General features: G+C 50.6%; 1 protein-coding gene across 3 annotated transcripts in view; it reads right to left on the bottom strand.

Annotated features, from left to right (window-relative positions):
• The window catches only part of MYH11 (myosin heavy chain 11), a 115191-nt gene that overhangs the window by 63063 nt on the left and 36544 nt on the right, over positions 1-15584 (bottom strand). For all 3 annotated transcript variants that reach the window (XM_021698304.2, XM_044915630.1, XM_044915631.1), the window contains exon 4: positions 3541-3568. In XM_021698304.2, the coding sequence (XP_021553979.1) occupies positions 3541-3568 (28 nt within the window). The remainder of the gene's footprint in view (positions 1-3540; positions 3569-15584) is intronic.

Consider the following 15584-nt stretch of genomic DNA (forward strand, 5'->3'; position numbering starts at 1 on the left):
GCAGAGGGAGAGGGAGAAACAGACCCCCGCTGAGCAGGGAGCCCAATGCGGGGCTCGATCCCAGGACCCTGGGATCATGACCTGAGCCCAAGACAGACACTTAACTGACTGAGCCACCCACGTGCCCCAAGGATAAAATTTAAAATGACCTAAAAGCTTCAAGTGTTTCACTAATTCCATGGAGGGTCAGTGGTCATCCAAAAAGGATATTTGTAAATAACATGGAAACGTGACATCAGGGGAACGTCAAGTGGAAAAAAGCAAGAGAAAAAGATGTATGCACACAGTTGAGGTCGTGTTTATGTTTAAAACTGCCTAGGAAAAACAACAACAACAACAACAACAACAACGAAAAGGAGCTACCCCAAGGTTTACTGGGGCCAAACTTGGCAGTGGACTGTGGGTAAAGTTTTCCTATTGTTCACTTCTGGGTATTTATCTGCCTTACTCTTACAGTTACAAAAAAATTAAATATATGTGCTCGCACGCATTTCACATTTCAATTTAATTTAAATTAAAACTTACTTATTTAGTCTTTAGGGTAGAATGGAAAAAAAGAGAAAAAGCAAGTGGAGAGAAGTTTATTGATTTGCCTAAAGCTGGGAGTCAGCAAATTTTTTCTGTAAAGGGCCAGAGAGTAACTATTTGAGCCCCTGAAGCACACAAATGATTTCTGTTGCACGTACTCAACTCAGCCACAGTAGTGCAAACTCAGCCACAAGCCACACAGAAATGAATGGGTGTGGCTGTGTTCCAATAAAACTTTATTTATAAAAACAAACAGAGGGCCAGATTTGGCCCTTGGGTGACAGTTTGCTGACTCCTGGCCTAAAATCACAGAAGTCTAACTCAGGGATCCTTGGACTTGTGAAAGCAGAGGTTCACTGCAGCCAGGATTCTGATTCTTAAGCCTGGGCTTCACCCTCAAAAACCATGGTGCCTCCAGCAAGCAAGGCTCAACAAAACTCTGGCAAAATGTCACCACTGCATGAGACAACAGCCAACAATGGTGCAGGACCTACTATGTGCCAGGAACCATGCTCAGTTCTCCCCCGACATTGCCCCTTCCATCCTCCCAACCACCCTAGGACGTGGCCACAATTGATAGCCCCATTCTACAGATGAGGAGACTGAGGTTTGCAGACTTACCCAGCTTGCCCAAGAACAAACTGCTGCCATGCAACAAGGCAGGAAAGCAGACCTAGCCCTGTGCCTCCAAGGGCCCACCTCCGAACCACAAGGGCTGCCCGCTTGAGATTATCTGTGTCCCTCAATATTGCACTGCGTTATCAAAACCCTGTAGGCTTTTACCAAGAAGCGTTTCTTCTTCAAAAACAGAGCAGAAGGGATGGGGGGAGGTGGGTCAAAGTAGGAGGCCTGCTTGGGAGGGAACTCCGGCCAGGCCATAGGTGAGGCGCCCAGTGGGATCCCCTGGGAAACCCTATAGTTTTACAAGAGTCAATGTGGGCCCCAGGGGAGAGCGGGAGAAGGTGGCTGTCAGCCTGAGTCACCTCCCCTGGAGGAGAGAATGGCCTGAGACCAGAGTCTGAGCAACCCCAGTGGGAAGTGCAAACCCAGGTGACTCATGCCCCAGACTCTGACAGCACCAGTGTGTGTCCCCAAGAAGCCCTTCTGGCCTCCTTGAATGGTCAGAAAGATCTGATCTACCTCTTTTCCACGCCTTCATCCCAGCCTGCAAGACCCTGCCTGGTTGGCTCCCTGACCACATCTTCCTACCCATCCCCTTCCCCACTGTGCCCCAGCCCATCCAACCTTCTCTGTTCCCCAAAAGGCAAATGGTCCCTACCTCAGGACCTTTGCCCTTGCTGTTCCCCACCTGAAACTCTTCTCCCAAATTCTTCTGGGGGCTGGCTCCTTGTCACAAAGGTTTCACATCATGCCTTACAAGTGGTTGAGCCAGCATGGGCAGGCTGAAAATCTTTTTCTCTAAACCAATGCACTAAATACAAAAGCAGCCAGTGTGGGTCCTGGATGTCCTGGAATTGCTCTTCCCAGACAGAGGCTTCTTCTGAGGGTCACACTCTGGCCAAACTGACCTCTTAGTTTCTTAATTAGAACATGCTCCATCTGACTCCAGTGCCTTTGCACATGCTGGAACCTCTTCCCCCTTTTCCTTTGCTATTTCTGCCAAAATATCACGTCTTTGGAGAAGCCTTTCTCGTTCTGCCCAATTACAATACTTCTTATGTGTAGATTCTTCTAGTTCCTTACGTGTTTCAGTCTTTGTAATTTTCACAGTTTGTAATTACACACTCACTTGAGTGATTTAAGAAAATGTGTATGTAGTTTTTTTTCTCGTTTCTGAAAAGGTAAGTCAAGCAGTAAGTTCAGGTAGTCTAGAAGACAAGTGTGTGATTACCGTCCTAGTGCTGACTTCCCTCTTAAGAAGAGGGGTCCTGTTTATTTTTGGCTCATTCCCAGGTGCCTTATACCCACCAGGAGGCCTGGCCCCATTAAATCTGCTGAAAAGGAGCGATGGTGGGAGTGGGTAGGGGTTAGGATGGAAGGGAAGGGTACGAGTTTCTCGTTGCTGCTATAACAAATGACTAGAAACTCAGCATCTATGATCACGCAGTTCCAGAAGTCAGACGTCTGACATGGATCTCACTGGGCTAAAACCAAGGTGTCAGCAGGGCTATATTTCTTTCTTTCTGGGAGCTCCAGGGGAGAGTCCAGTTCCTTGGCTTTTCCAGCTCCTAGAGGCTGTTCTCATCCCTGGCGTCCTCCCTCGTCAAAGTCAGCAATCTTGGGTCAAGTTCTCACGTTGCATCTCCCTCTGACCCTCTGCTCTGCCTCCCACTTCCACTTTTAAGAACCTTGTGATGACACTGGGCCATCTGGATAATCTTGATAATCTCCCTACTTTAAGGTCTGCTGATTAGGAACCTTAATAGCATCTGCAACCTCCATGCCCCCAGGCCACATGACCTGACATATTCACAGCTTCCAGAAATTAGGATGCAGAGATCACTGGGGGCCCATTATTCTGCCCACGACAGGAGGGATTTTTCCTGAGAATTAAAGATTCTCTGAGTGATTCTAAATTGAGTTAACATCCTCTGACTATGTATTTGGGTCTTCGAAGACACAGTGACACCAACTACTAAATACAACACAAATGTGCTCGCTCACTGCGACATGTTAGGGCAGTAATTTAACATAAGCCAAGATTTCCTCACTAACAGAGACGCCCTCCACCTTCCCAGAGCTGTTATGCAGAGAGATGCAATTCTGTCTGTAAATAGCTCAGGGCCTAGCATGCAGTAAGTGCTCACTAAATGCTCATTTTAGAACGGGGGACGTTGCAGAACAAGATGGCACCAGGTATCATCGACAGTTTGGGTGTGCCTGCCTCAGCATGAGGACTTCCGTTCAGCCCAAGTTGAGCGCCGCTCTACTCCGTGCCAGATACGAGCGAGACGCCTGGGAAGGTCAACAAAAGCTCTGCCCTCACAGACCTCTCTCTTTAGCAGGTTGGATCTCGACTGTAGAAAAACAGGAAAAGGCAGCTCCACTTACGTGCACAGAATGGACTGGTCCTCTCGATCTGAGAACAGAAAGAAAAAAGGTCATGAGTTAGAATTAGCTCTGAGTGGAGGGTCTGGGGATAGCTCCTCCCCAAGCCCCCCCCCCCCCAATCCTAAGCTCCTGCACACTGGCCCCAACAAAGGTGGTGAGGGCCAACCGGGCTCATTGCCCAGGGTGCAGGGGACAAGAGCAGAGCCAAGAGGACAGCAGGGCTCCTTTTGGCACTCCTCCCTACCCCCCAAGTCCTGGAGGCAGCCCCAGAAAGATGCTGGAGCCTGATGAGTTCAGAAGGCAGTGGGCATTCTAGCCCGTCCAGCTCTGGGGGGGGGCGGGGGAGGGTCCCGGGAGCCCACTCTGCCAGACAGAGCAGACTGGGGTCTCACTTGGCCACTTCTCAGCTCTGTGGCCTTGGATGAGTGGTCTTAACCCCTCTGTGCCTCAGTTCCTGCATCTAGAATATAGGGTATTAGACAGTTTGGGTTTGAAAACCTAGCATGTCCTCCTCTGGGAAGAGCATCATCCTGTGTTCCTCTAGGAGATGTGCCTCCGACCCCACCCCTGCCATCATACACAGTCTTGGTGGGGCTGCCCCCCTTGGTCCCCCAGCCAAGAGGATGGGGAAGCATAGTGGGTGGACAGAGCCCTGAGCCCTCACTTCCTGCCCCCAGATCCCGAGAAGCCCATTCCTGCCATTTCTGAGCCTGGCTCTCCAGTCTTCCCATCCCATCCGTGAGCTCCCTGACAATCCTCCATACATTCCTTTCCTAGATAAAGTGCTGAGTCGGTCTCTGTTGCTGACCACCAGAGAACCCTGGCAGGAAACATAGGGCATTGTGAGATTAAACGTGATTAAGCAGACACTACTGATAACCTTCTACTCTTTTTTTTTTTTTTAAGATTTTATTTATTTGAGAGAAAGAGCAAGAGAGCACAAGCAGGGGGAGGGGCAGAGGGAGAGGGAGAAGTAGACTCCCCACTGAGCAGGGAGCCTGACGTGGAGCTTGATCCCAGGACCCTGGGATCATGACCTGAGCTGAAGGCAGACGCTTAACCGACTGAGCCACCCAGGTGCCCGATCACCTTCTACTCTTAAAGTGGCCTCAGAGGGTAGAGCCAGGGTCTGGAACCCACTTCCTGCCCTATGAGGGATACAGGGACAGCTACCGACACTTCAACCATTGGCGAATTAACCGTAACCGAAAAATCAGAGCATCTTATCTGCTGATGGGCAACGCCAAAGTGGCAAGTGTTTCTGAAATCCATTCCCTGGCTCCATCCTCTCTGTCATGGTGCTCAGGCCCTCTTGATCCACACCTCACCAAAGATCTCCCCGGATCTTGTCCCGTCCTCCTCCGAACCCCTTCTCAGAGTGCTCTTCCTAACACACCGAGCTGCTGATCACTCTGCAACTTAACACTCTCCCACTCTGGAAGTTTCTTAAAAAGTCCAACATAAATCTACCATAGGACCAGAATTCCAGTCCTGGGAATATACCCAAGAGAACTGAAAGCACGTGTCCCTGCAAGACTAGCTCACGAACGTTCACAGCAGTGTTGGCATAATAGCTAAAAAGTGGACGCGACCCAAGTACCCATCACTTGGGGAATGAATAAACAATACGAGGTAGATTCATAACAGGGAATATTATTCAGCCATAAAGACAATGATGTCCTAGTGACACACACTATGACATGGATGACCCCCAAAAAACATTGTGCTAAGTAAAGGAAGTCAGATACAAAAGGCCACATACTATAGGACCGCATTTATACAAAATGTGTAGAGTAGGCAAATCTGTGAAGTCAGAAAGCAGGTGGGTGGTCACCAGCGGCTGGGGGTGGGGTTGCTGCAAATGGGCATTTGGGGTTCTGAAACTGGATTACAGTGATGCTGACCTAAGTCTATCGATTTACTAAAGATCTTTGAAGTTCACACTTAAAATGGGTGAATTTTTGGTACTCAAATTTTATCTCAGTAAAGCCATCTTCACTGTTTTTTAAGACTTATTTATTTTAAAGAGAGAGAGAGAGAGCATGAGCAGGAGGGGCAGAGGGAGAAGGAGAGAGAACCTCAAGCAGATTCCACAATGAATGCGGAGCCCGACACAGGGCTTGACCTCAGGACCTTGAGGTCACAACCTGAGCAGAGACCAAGAGTAAGACGCTCAGCTGACCGCACTACCCAGGTGCCCAATAAAGTCGTCTTTAAAAAGTTAGTGTCCGGGGCGCCTGGGTGGCTCAGTAGGTTAAGCATCTGCCTTCGGCTCAGGTCGTGATCCCGGAGTCCCTGGATCGAGTCCCGCATCGGGCTCCCTGCTCGGCAGGGAGCCTGCTTCTCCCTCTGACCCTCCCCCCTCTCATGTGCTTGCTCTCTCTCAAATAAATAAATAAAAAAAAATCTAAAAAAAAAAAAAAAGTTAGTGTCCGGGGCGCCTGGGTGGCTCAGTAGGTTAAGCATCTGCCTTTGGCTCAGGTCGTGATCCCGGAGTCCCGGGATCGGGTCCCACATCGGGCTCCCTGCTCGGCGGGGGGTCTGCTTCTCCCTCTGACCCTCCCCCCTCTCATGTGCTCTCTCTCATTCTCTCTCTGTCAAATAATAAATAAAATCTTTATAAAAAAAATAAAGTTTCATTGGGCGCCTGGGTGGCTCAGTTGGTTGAGCGACTGCCTTCGGCTCAGGTCGTGATCCCGGAGTCCTGGGATCGAGTCCCGCATCGGGCTCCCTGCTCAGCCGAGAGTTTGCTTCTCTTTCTCCCTCTGTCCTTTCCCCAACTTGTGCTCTCTCTCTCTCTCAAATAAATAGAAATCTTTAATAAAAAGTGAATAAAAATAAGAAGTTAGTGCCCTTAGATAAGGCCCGCAGTCCTGGGCATGGCACCCAAGACCTCCCATAACTGGCCCAGCCCACCTCCCCAGCCTTGGCACCCCTGTGTCCTTCACTCTGATGCCCCAGTGATCCCCCCCACCCCTGAGCTCACTCCTGCCTTTGTTCAGGCTGCTCTCTTCTTTGTTTCCTGGCCCCTTCCTGGTCCCTCAGCCTCAAAGATGACACCTCCTCCAAGAAGCCTTCCCCACCGTGACGGAGCCACGGGTGGCTTGGCTGTAAATCCCCTTCAACGCTGTCAAGCTATCACAAATCGCCAACCTTGGTAGAGAGTAAGCTCCGAGAAAAGCCCCCAGCCCCCTCCAGAATCCCACTGCTGCCTCCAAGTCCCTCCCAGATAGAAATTCAGGAGCTCTCTCCCTGGGTCCGGCCTGTCCCCAAGACAGGGGTGACCTTCCATGCCCCTGGTCCCATAGGGACCTGTGCGTCCAGAGCGCTCTGTCCCGGGTTTGCTTTTTTCTGTTTTCTTGTGTCTGTGCCCCACAGGACCATGGAGTCCTCAGGCAGAAGCACCTAGTTCTGGACCTCGCTTCCTTCGGTTTCTGGACCCCCAGCTCCCAAGCCCTGAGCTCCTGACACAGAAAGTTTAGCTTGGTGAGCTCTGCAAAAAACCACCCCCAAACCTAGAAGAAGTGGGCTTCTTGATGGGGAAGCTTGATATACATGCGGAAAACTGACTCATTTATTCATTCATTCAACAAATACTTTAAGGGTATCTACCAGGTATTGGACATGACGCTGGCCCTAAAAATACCACATAATAGTATGTAATACTTGGCACCTCCTCCGGGCCATGCATTGTTTTAAGCATTGGCCTGTATTAACACACATTAGACCCTCACATATCCTATGAGATAGGCTATTTTTATCCCCATTGTACAGATGGAGAAACTGAGACACACAGAAACTTTAAACTTGACCATAGTTACACAGCAGTGGGTGAGGCAGGATTTGAACCCCAACCAATATTTATTGGGCCAGATATAGCGTCAGGCACTTCTCATGTGCGACCTTTGATCCTGACTCCTTCGGGGTTGAGAAAACAGAGGTTAGGTAGCCCAAAGTCACACGGCCACTTCGGTGACTGATCAGGGTTCTGAAACACGTGGGTCCGAGTTCGGGTTCTTTCTGCTTTCCCAGGTATGACAGCACAGAGGAAATGGGACATGGGTACTGAGGGGCCACGGCTGCAGGGGATTAGGGAAGGCATTGGGGGACAAGGCAGCTTGGGGAGATCAGCATGGCCCAGCCAAGGGAAGGTGTGAGGCCTATTCCCAGGCCAGGAAGAAGCTGTGCTAAGGGTCCAGGTGGGAAGAAGGAACCAGGGCATGGAGTGGCCTCTGGGATAGAAGGATCCCCTTCCTAAGAATCAGATCTCAAATCCACACATCTGTCCCACCACCCCTGCCACACCTAGTCTAAGAACCATCACTTTGGGCCCACATTGTCTCCCCATACTAGAGGGAGTAGGAGCTTATATGTTTTGTTTAACATTGCATCTCCAGTACTTGGCACATAGTAAGTGCTCAATTATATTTGTTAGATGGATGGTTGGATGGGAAGATGAATGGTTGGCTGGCTGGCTGGATACATGGATGGATGGATGGATGGATACATGGATGGATGGATGGATGGATGGATGGATGGATGGATGGATGCATGGATGGATGGATGCATGGATGGATGGATGGATGGATGGATGGATATGGAGAAAGCCATTCCTGTGTGTCACTGGGAAACAGAGAGGACATTAATGACCATATCTAGAGGGGGGAGTTCTATCTCATAGAGAAGATCTGGCCCACCGCAGGGCAAGATGAATGAGATGATTGGGCAAGCTCCATGGACCTTGTGCCACCTCCAGTCAATTCTCCTTTTCTTCTCTCAGATCACAGATGGACATTCTGGTGATCCGGTTGAGGCAAATCCTCACAATAAAAGGCAGAAGTACCAAAAGACCACTCAATTCCTCTTCCTTGCTCTCAGTTTTTCCACCTTGAGGTGGTAGCACGGACCTCAGCTGCCTACGGGCGCCATGTTCAGGGAGTGTGGAGACACTCCATTCAGACAAGTCTGACCCCTGAGCTGAGGGCGAGGGGGAGGCCCTTGCATGGAGAAGGGACCCAGGAACAAGACAGAGAGACAGAGTGCTCTCCTTCTGCATCAGAACTCCATACCCACACAGTCCCACCCTCCAGGCCAGCTGCACTGACTCCTACCGATACCCCCATCTTCTGCTATGATTCCTGGCTGCTCCATACCCTTCCAGAAACATCCACATCAGAAACACCCACACATGTCTAACGACAGACACCTGAGTCGGTCACTGCAACAACATCAGCAGTAGCAAAAGACCAGATGCAAACCATTTAACTGGTCTGTCCACTGAAGACGAGCTAGTCAAACTTCCAGTATTTAAATTCTGGTACAGCCATGTAAGGGCACATTAGGCAGCCAGTAAAAAGGACCAAGCAGGGCGCCTGGGTGGCTCAGTCAGTTAAGTGCCCGACTCTTGATTTTGGCTCAGGTCCTGATCTCAGGGTCCTGAGATCCAGCCCTGAGTCGGGCTCCACACTCAGCAGGGAGTCTGCTTGGGATTCTTCTCTCTCTCTCCCTCTGCCCCTCTGCCCCACTCCCCTACTCGCAATACTCTCTCTCTAAAAATGTAAATAAATAAAAAGAGGAACATCTATACACAGGCAGGCACACATATACACCCACATATGCACACACACCATCCAAGTGGTCAGCCACTTGGATACATCATGAAGCCACCACTCTTGACGTGGCCTACAGTGCTTGTTCCTGAGGACAGGGTCTGAGGGCTGAGAATCACAACAGGAGGGACACCGACTTTCACTCCATCTGCCTCTAACCTGTTCACGTTTGTGCTGGGAGCATGCATAACCATTCCCTCATCTCACCAAAAAGTGGTCAAGGGAAAAATACTCTTTACTGCTCTTGAGGAAACCACTGTAACCCCAAAACTTAGGACACAGAGGAAAGAAATAGCCACCACCCACAATCTCCCCCTTCCGGAGAGCTCACTGCACCTCGGGCCCGCGCTGAGCTCCTTTGGTGCTGCGTGACCCATTTAATTCCCAAGGCAGCCCCGGAGGTGGGCACTGGCATCACCCCCATTTTACAGATGAGGAAAATAGAGCACAGAACATGAATTGCCCAAGGTCACGGTGCCCTCCCCGCAGAAGATATGTCTGCTCTGAAACTCAGAAGGTGACCTTATTTAGAATCAAGGTATTAGAGGTGTAATTAAGGATCTCCAGATGAGATGATCCTGGATTTAGGGTGGGATCCAAATCCATGACCGGTGTTGCTATTTCTAAGAGAAAGGGCGGTGAGATTAGAGATACAGGGACAAGGCCGCATGAAGGAGGCGACAGACTGGAGGGATGTGTCTACAAGCCGAGGAAAGCCAAGGATGGTCAGCCACCCCCTGAAGCCAGGAGGCAGGTGCGGCCCGGATTCTCCCTCAGAGTTTCCAGAAGGAACCAACCCTGCCTAGGCCTTGACTTAGGGCAGAAAAACAGAAGACAAGCCTTAAAGCTCAGCAGGGCTCGGTGGGAAGAGATAGCAGTCAGTATCCCCTCTCCCATGGAGGGGAAATCCGCGGGGGCAGGTGCCCGGCTCTGGCGCGACCACCAGCTCCTCGTTCTGGAATCAGGGAATATGGATATCTGCGCCTCCAACTTCCAGCCAAAGGAGAAACCCGCTCAGGAACAGAGCCAAATAAGAAACCTATGAAAGGGGCGCCTGAGTGGCTCAGTTGGTTAAGCGACTGCCTTCGGCTCAGGTCATGATCCTGGAGTCCTGGGATCGAGTCCCGCATCGGGCTCCCTGCTTGGCAGGGAGTCTGCTTCTCCCTCTGACCCTCTTTCCTCTCATGCTCTCTGTCTCTCATTCTCTCTCTCTCTCAAATAAATAAAATAAAATCTTAAAAAAAAAAAAAAAGAAACCTATGAAAAACTGATTCAGAAAGCGGGTGAGGGGTAGAGGAACCACGCACCCTGCAATCAGAATGAGGCAGAGAGAGACACCCCCCCCCCAGGGGGCCTGGCCCAGACAACCTCCGCTATTTTAAGGGATGATTTTGAGACTGACTGACAGATGGACGGGCTATCTTGATTCATCAGTCCAGGGAGAGGGACAGGCTTTCCCAGCAGCCTTGGGAAGCCTGGTCCAGGGCACAGGAGATTTATAGGGTCAGATGCTCGTCCTGGGGCCCTTCCCCCCAGGTCCCCAGGAGAGGCAGCGGGCTCCTGGGGAAGGCTTGGAACCTGCCAGGGCCGCTCTGCGCTGGGGGCTGCTGGGACCTCTGGCCGGGGACATTCCCATTGGAAATGCACCACCTCCAAGCGTGGGAAGCTGACGGAGCAAGGCTGTGGGCAGAAGGAGGGCTTGATGTGGGCACCGCATGCTGACCCGTGACTTCCTCCTGGGGCGTTCTGCCTCCTTCCTGAGTGCGAGCTTGGGTCTGACACAAGAGAGCAGAGTCCTCTGAACGGGGGAAGCAGGGTCCCCTCCAAGCTTTGCCCTTGCTGCTTCTCCTGCCCACAGCACCCTCTTCCTGCCTGACCCATTTTCCTCCTCCTCCTTTTTCCCATTGAGGTGAAATTCACATGACACAACATTAATGAAGTACAAGTGAACAATTTGGTGGCATGGAGTATGTTCACAGGGTTGTGCCCTGTGCACGGTGTGCCTGGTGCACATCTAGGTCCAGAACATTCCTTTTTTTAAAGATTTTATTTATTTATTTGACAGAGAGAGAGAGCTCGCACAAGCAGGGGGAGCAGAAGGGAGAGGGGGAGAGAGAGAGAGAGAGAGAGAGAAGCAGACTCCCCACCAAGCAGGGAGCCCGATGCAGGACTCGATCCCAGGACCCTGGAATCATGACCTGAGCTGAAGGCAGACGCTTAACTGACTGAGCCACCCAGGCACCCATTCCAGAACATTCTTATCAGCCCCAATCCCCAACCCATTTAGCAAATCACTCTTCCTTCCCCACTCCCATAACTGCTAGCAACCACTCATCTGCTTTCTGTCTCTACAGATCAACCTCTTCTAGACACTTCACATAAATACAATCGTACAGTATGTAGCCTTTTGTGTCTGCCTTGTTTCACTTAGCGTGGTGTTTTTGAAGGTCATCCCTGTTGTGACATGTGTCCAAACTTCCTTCCTTTCCATGGCTGAGTACTATTTCCTTGTATGGATAGACCATATTTTGTGTATCCATTCATCCATCGATGGGCATTTGGGTTGTTTCTACCTTTCGGCTACTGTGAAGAGTGCTGCTCTGAACATTCAAGTACAGGTTTTACTTGAGAACTTGTTTTCAATTCTTTGGAGTATATACCCCAATCCATTCTTTTTTTTCTTTTTTCTTTTTTTTAAGATTTATGTATTTATTTGAAAGAGAGAGAGCGTAAGTGGGGGCAGGGAAGGGCAGAGGGAGAGGAAGAGAATCTCAAGCAGACTCCCCACTGAGTGCCCAGCCAGACACAGGGCTTGATCTCACAACCCTGAGATCATAACCTGAGCCGAAACCAAGAGTCGGATGCTCAACCTACTGAGCTACCCAGGTGCCCCATTCCCAATCCATTCTTGAAATGGCATCTTGAGAGTCACTTCTTCTATGATTTTCTCTGACTCTATACCTCCTTAGAGCTAAACTGGAGGCCTTTCTACTGCATATCCCCCCTGGGACTGCCATGGACAGTGGTACAAGTTGTACACTGCATAACTCAAGGGGGAACCATTCACATTGGTCATTATAGATTTGTACATTTATTAAGACAATCTTCCAGCAGATGGGGGAAAAGTGCCTTGAGAAAGGGGTGAGTTTTTCTATTTCTATAAAGGCACCACATGGCCTCATGGTGGCCCTGGTTCTGATAGTCCAAAGGTTCTCTCCATTGTGGCACCTAATCTCACAGGGATCATTGTGTCACCTCAAGACTTTTTAGCAGGAAAGAGTACAGATTATCTGGAAAAATAACAGATCATTTGTCCATGACAGGACTCTACGGATGGATGGAAAAACTGTCTTTCCATCTTAGTAAAAAGTATGCTACTTTACATTATTTACAATAGCCAAACAGTGGGAACAATAAAAAATCCATCAAGTGCTGAGTGGATAAACAAAATGTGGCATGTCCAAACAGTGGAATATTACTCAGCCATAAAGAAGAAATGTCACACTGATACGTGTTACAACATGGATGAACCTTGAAGCCATGATGCTCAGGGAAAGAAGCCAGTCACAAAGAACCACATACTGTAGCATTCATTCTATTGATAGGAAGCATCCAGAATAGGCAAATGTGGAGAGACAGGAAGTAGATGAGTAATTGCCTGGAACTGGAGGTAGGATGGGGAAGGGACTACCAAGGGGCACACAATTCTGGGGGGGGGGAGGGTGAGAGAAATAGAAAATTAGATTGTGTGATGACTGCATCCCCCTGTAAATCCACTAGTGACCAGGGAACTGTATACTTTAAATGGATTAATTTGTGGTATATAAATTATACCACAATAAAGCTTTTTTTAAAAAAAACTATGTTAATTTTACACCATCTCTGAATCAAGAGATCCGACTCCTTAAACTTCACACAGATCTATACGTTTTTCAGAAGTTACAAAACTGGGGGCTCCTGGGCGGCTCAGTCGGTTAAGTGTCTGACTCTTGGTTTCGGCTCAGGTCGTGATCTCAGGGTCTTGAGATCGAGCCCCGCAGCAGGCTCTGAGCTCAGCAAGGAGTCTGCTACAGTTTCTCTCTCTTTCCCTCTGCCCTTCCCCCAGCTTGTGCGTGCATGCTCTCTCTCTCAAATAAATAAATAAATCTTTAAAAAAAAAAAGGAAGTTACAAAACTGCTTTCAATGCTTCTCCTACTGGCCCCTGAGCTGCTGAAGGTCAAGGGCTGGGCCTGATCCCAGGTGTCAGGAACAGTGCTTGACACATTGTAGGTACTCAAGAAATGCTTACTTGCGGCACTTGGGTTGTTCAGTCGGTTAAGAGTCTGCCTTCAGCTCAGGTCATGATCTCAGGGTCCTGGGATCGAGCTGGGATCGAGTCCCGCCTCAGGTTCCCTGCTCAGTGGGGAATCTGCTTCTCCCTCTGTCTCTGCCCTCCCCCCACCCCCCGCTCATGCTCACTCTCTCTCTCTCAAATAAATAAATCTTAAAAAAAAAAAAAAAGAAAGAAATGCTTACTCATTTGTATCTGTCTTTCTCTAAAGGCAATCGAGACAGAAGCGATGGTAAACACGTCTCTGGTCACATGTTCACTCAGCAAACAAGTCCTGACCCCCTACTAGAAACACAAAGTTCACGAAGACCTACTGAGTCTGTGTTAGAGAGGCTTGGGATGCAGTGTGGGAGTCCGATGGGCAAAGAAATGACCACAGGAAGTGAGCAAAAGCTACAATGAGTATTTGCCCAAAGTGCTACGTACGAGAGGGTCGGTTTTGCTGCCACCAGAGATGCTAAGTCTTCACAGCTGAAGTGATACTGAGCTGCATGTGTAGGATGTGTAGGAATCCCAGGAGGGGGGTGGGGGAGACACCAAGGAAGCAGAGCACCTCAAGCAGAGGGCCTGGGACACAGTAGGTCAGAGATGGAGACAGGACACGGTCCAGGAGCAGAGGTGTGTGGGCCTGGGCCCGGCATTCCAGCATCACCCAGCCCAGAGACCTGGGGTGCTCCTTACCTCACACGCACCCCTAAACATGCCTCTCTCCTCCTTCTCCCTGGACTCGGGTCTGGCCTTGGATGTGCAAGTCTGCGGGTCAGCTTTCCGAGGAGATAAAGGACTCTGGTGGTCCGCCCCCTCGAAGAAAGCCTGAAGACTCTCAGGGGACGCCCAGCTCCCCACAGACCAGCTATTTCGGCCCGATCCCAAACACAAGCTCGTGGTTTATGGCTGGGGAGCCAGAGGCCTGCAGGCTGACCATAAAAGGAGAAAACCAAGCTGGGACCGAGAACAGACCCAGGCTCACTGCTTCTCTTCCTTCCCATGCCAGGCTGCTAGGGGACCCAGCGAGAGGGAGGGGGACAGGTCTATGTCACTGTAGGGTCACCACTCCCCGTCCCAGGCCAGTAAGGAATGGAGGACACAGCCTCTCCTGTGTGTGGAAGAGCAGTTGCCCACCCAATGCCACACGTGCAGGTGAATGTCAGTGCTGGGCCTCCGCAGATGACAGCTAACACCTGTGGCACTTGCTGGGAGCAGGCCCCGTGTTCCCCACGCTCTGTCCAAATTAACCCTTGCACTAACTGGGGTAGGCCCGGTTCTTAGCCTCACGGGACAAAAGAGGATACTGGGCACAAACAAGTGGGGGCGTTGGCAGAACAGGGATTCGAACCCAGCTCCAGGGCCCATGCCCCAACCCACTACTCTGCGGGTCAGGGTCCTTCTCTTTCTCTGGGCCTTCCTCTCCTACCCTTGTCCTCCGGCAGAGCTGGTAGGAAGAGATTCTGGGCGGGAAGAGATAGTCTGAGGGTTTGTCCTGGAGCCCAGCAGGAATTTTCCAGACCCTCAGGAAGCTCTGGCATCTTTCATAGCAGGTGACAGATGGGGTCTGGGGAGACCAGTATTTTCATGGTGGGCTCTTGGGCCTCAGCTCTCACCTGCCCCACTCTCCCTCCTTCTCTCTGCTCCAGCCCCACCAGCCTACGGATCCCATGTGCACCTCCTCTGTTACACCCACTTGTTCCCTCCACCCCCTGCCCTCCCAGACTCTGACAGGCCCCAGGGTCCACCTCACAGCTCCCCAGAACCCCCTTCCTGAGCACATGTATTTGTGGGGATGATTTGATTACACACCTACCTTCTCCTTCACCTCATCTGCACCAAGTAGATGGTACCCCTCCTCACCATCCCACCTCCCCCAGTGGGGTCTCAACACTGTTGAATCAAAGGGGGAACGGGGAGCCAGATTCCCTCTGAGGTTGGCAGAATACAGAGGGAGGAGGCTGGAGCATGCATTTGTGGTCAAAGAGCCAGAGCTGAAGTCCCAAGTCCTTTCAGCATGCCTGCTTCTTCAACTCAATATTTACTGCTTGTTAAAAAAAAAGAAGAATTCTCCCCCCCACCCCCCCCCCCCCCCCCCCCCCCCCCCCCCCCCTCACCA

The sequence above is a fragment of the Neomonachus schauinslandi genome, chromosome 5 (genome assembly GCF_002201575.2).
Source record: "Neomonachus schauinslandi chromosome 5, ASM220157v2, whole genome shotgun sequence".
Taxonomy (NCBI): domain Eukaryota; kingdom Metazoa; phylum Chordata; class Mammalia; order Carnivora; family Phocidae; genus Neomonachus; species Neomonachus schauinslandi.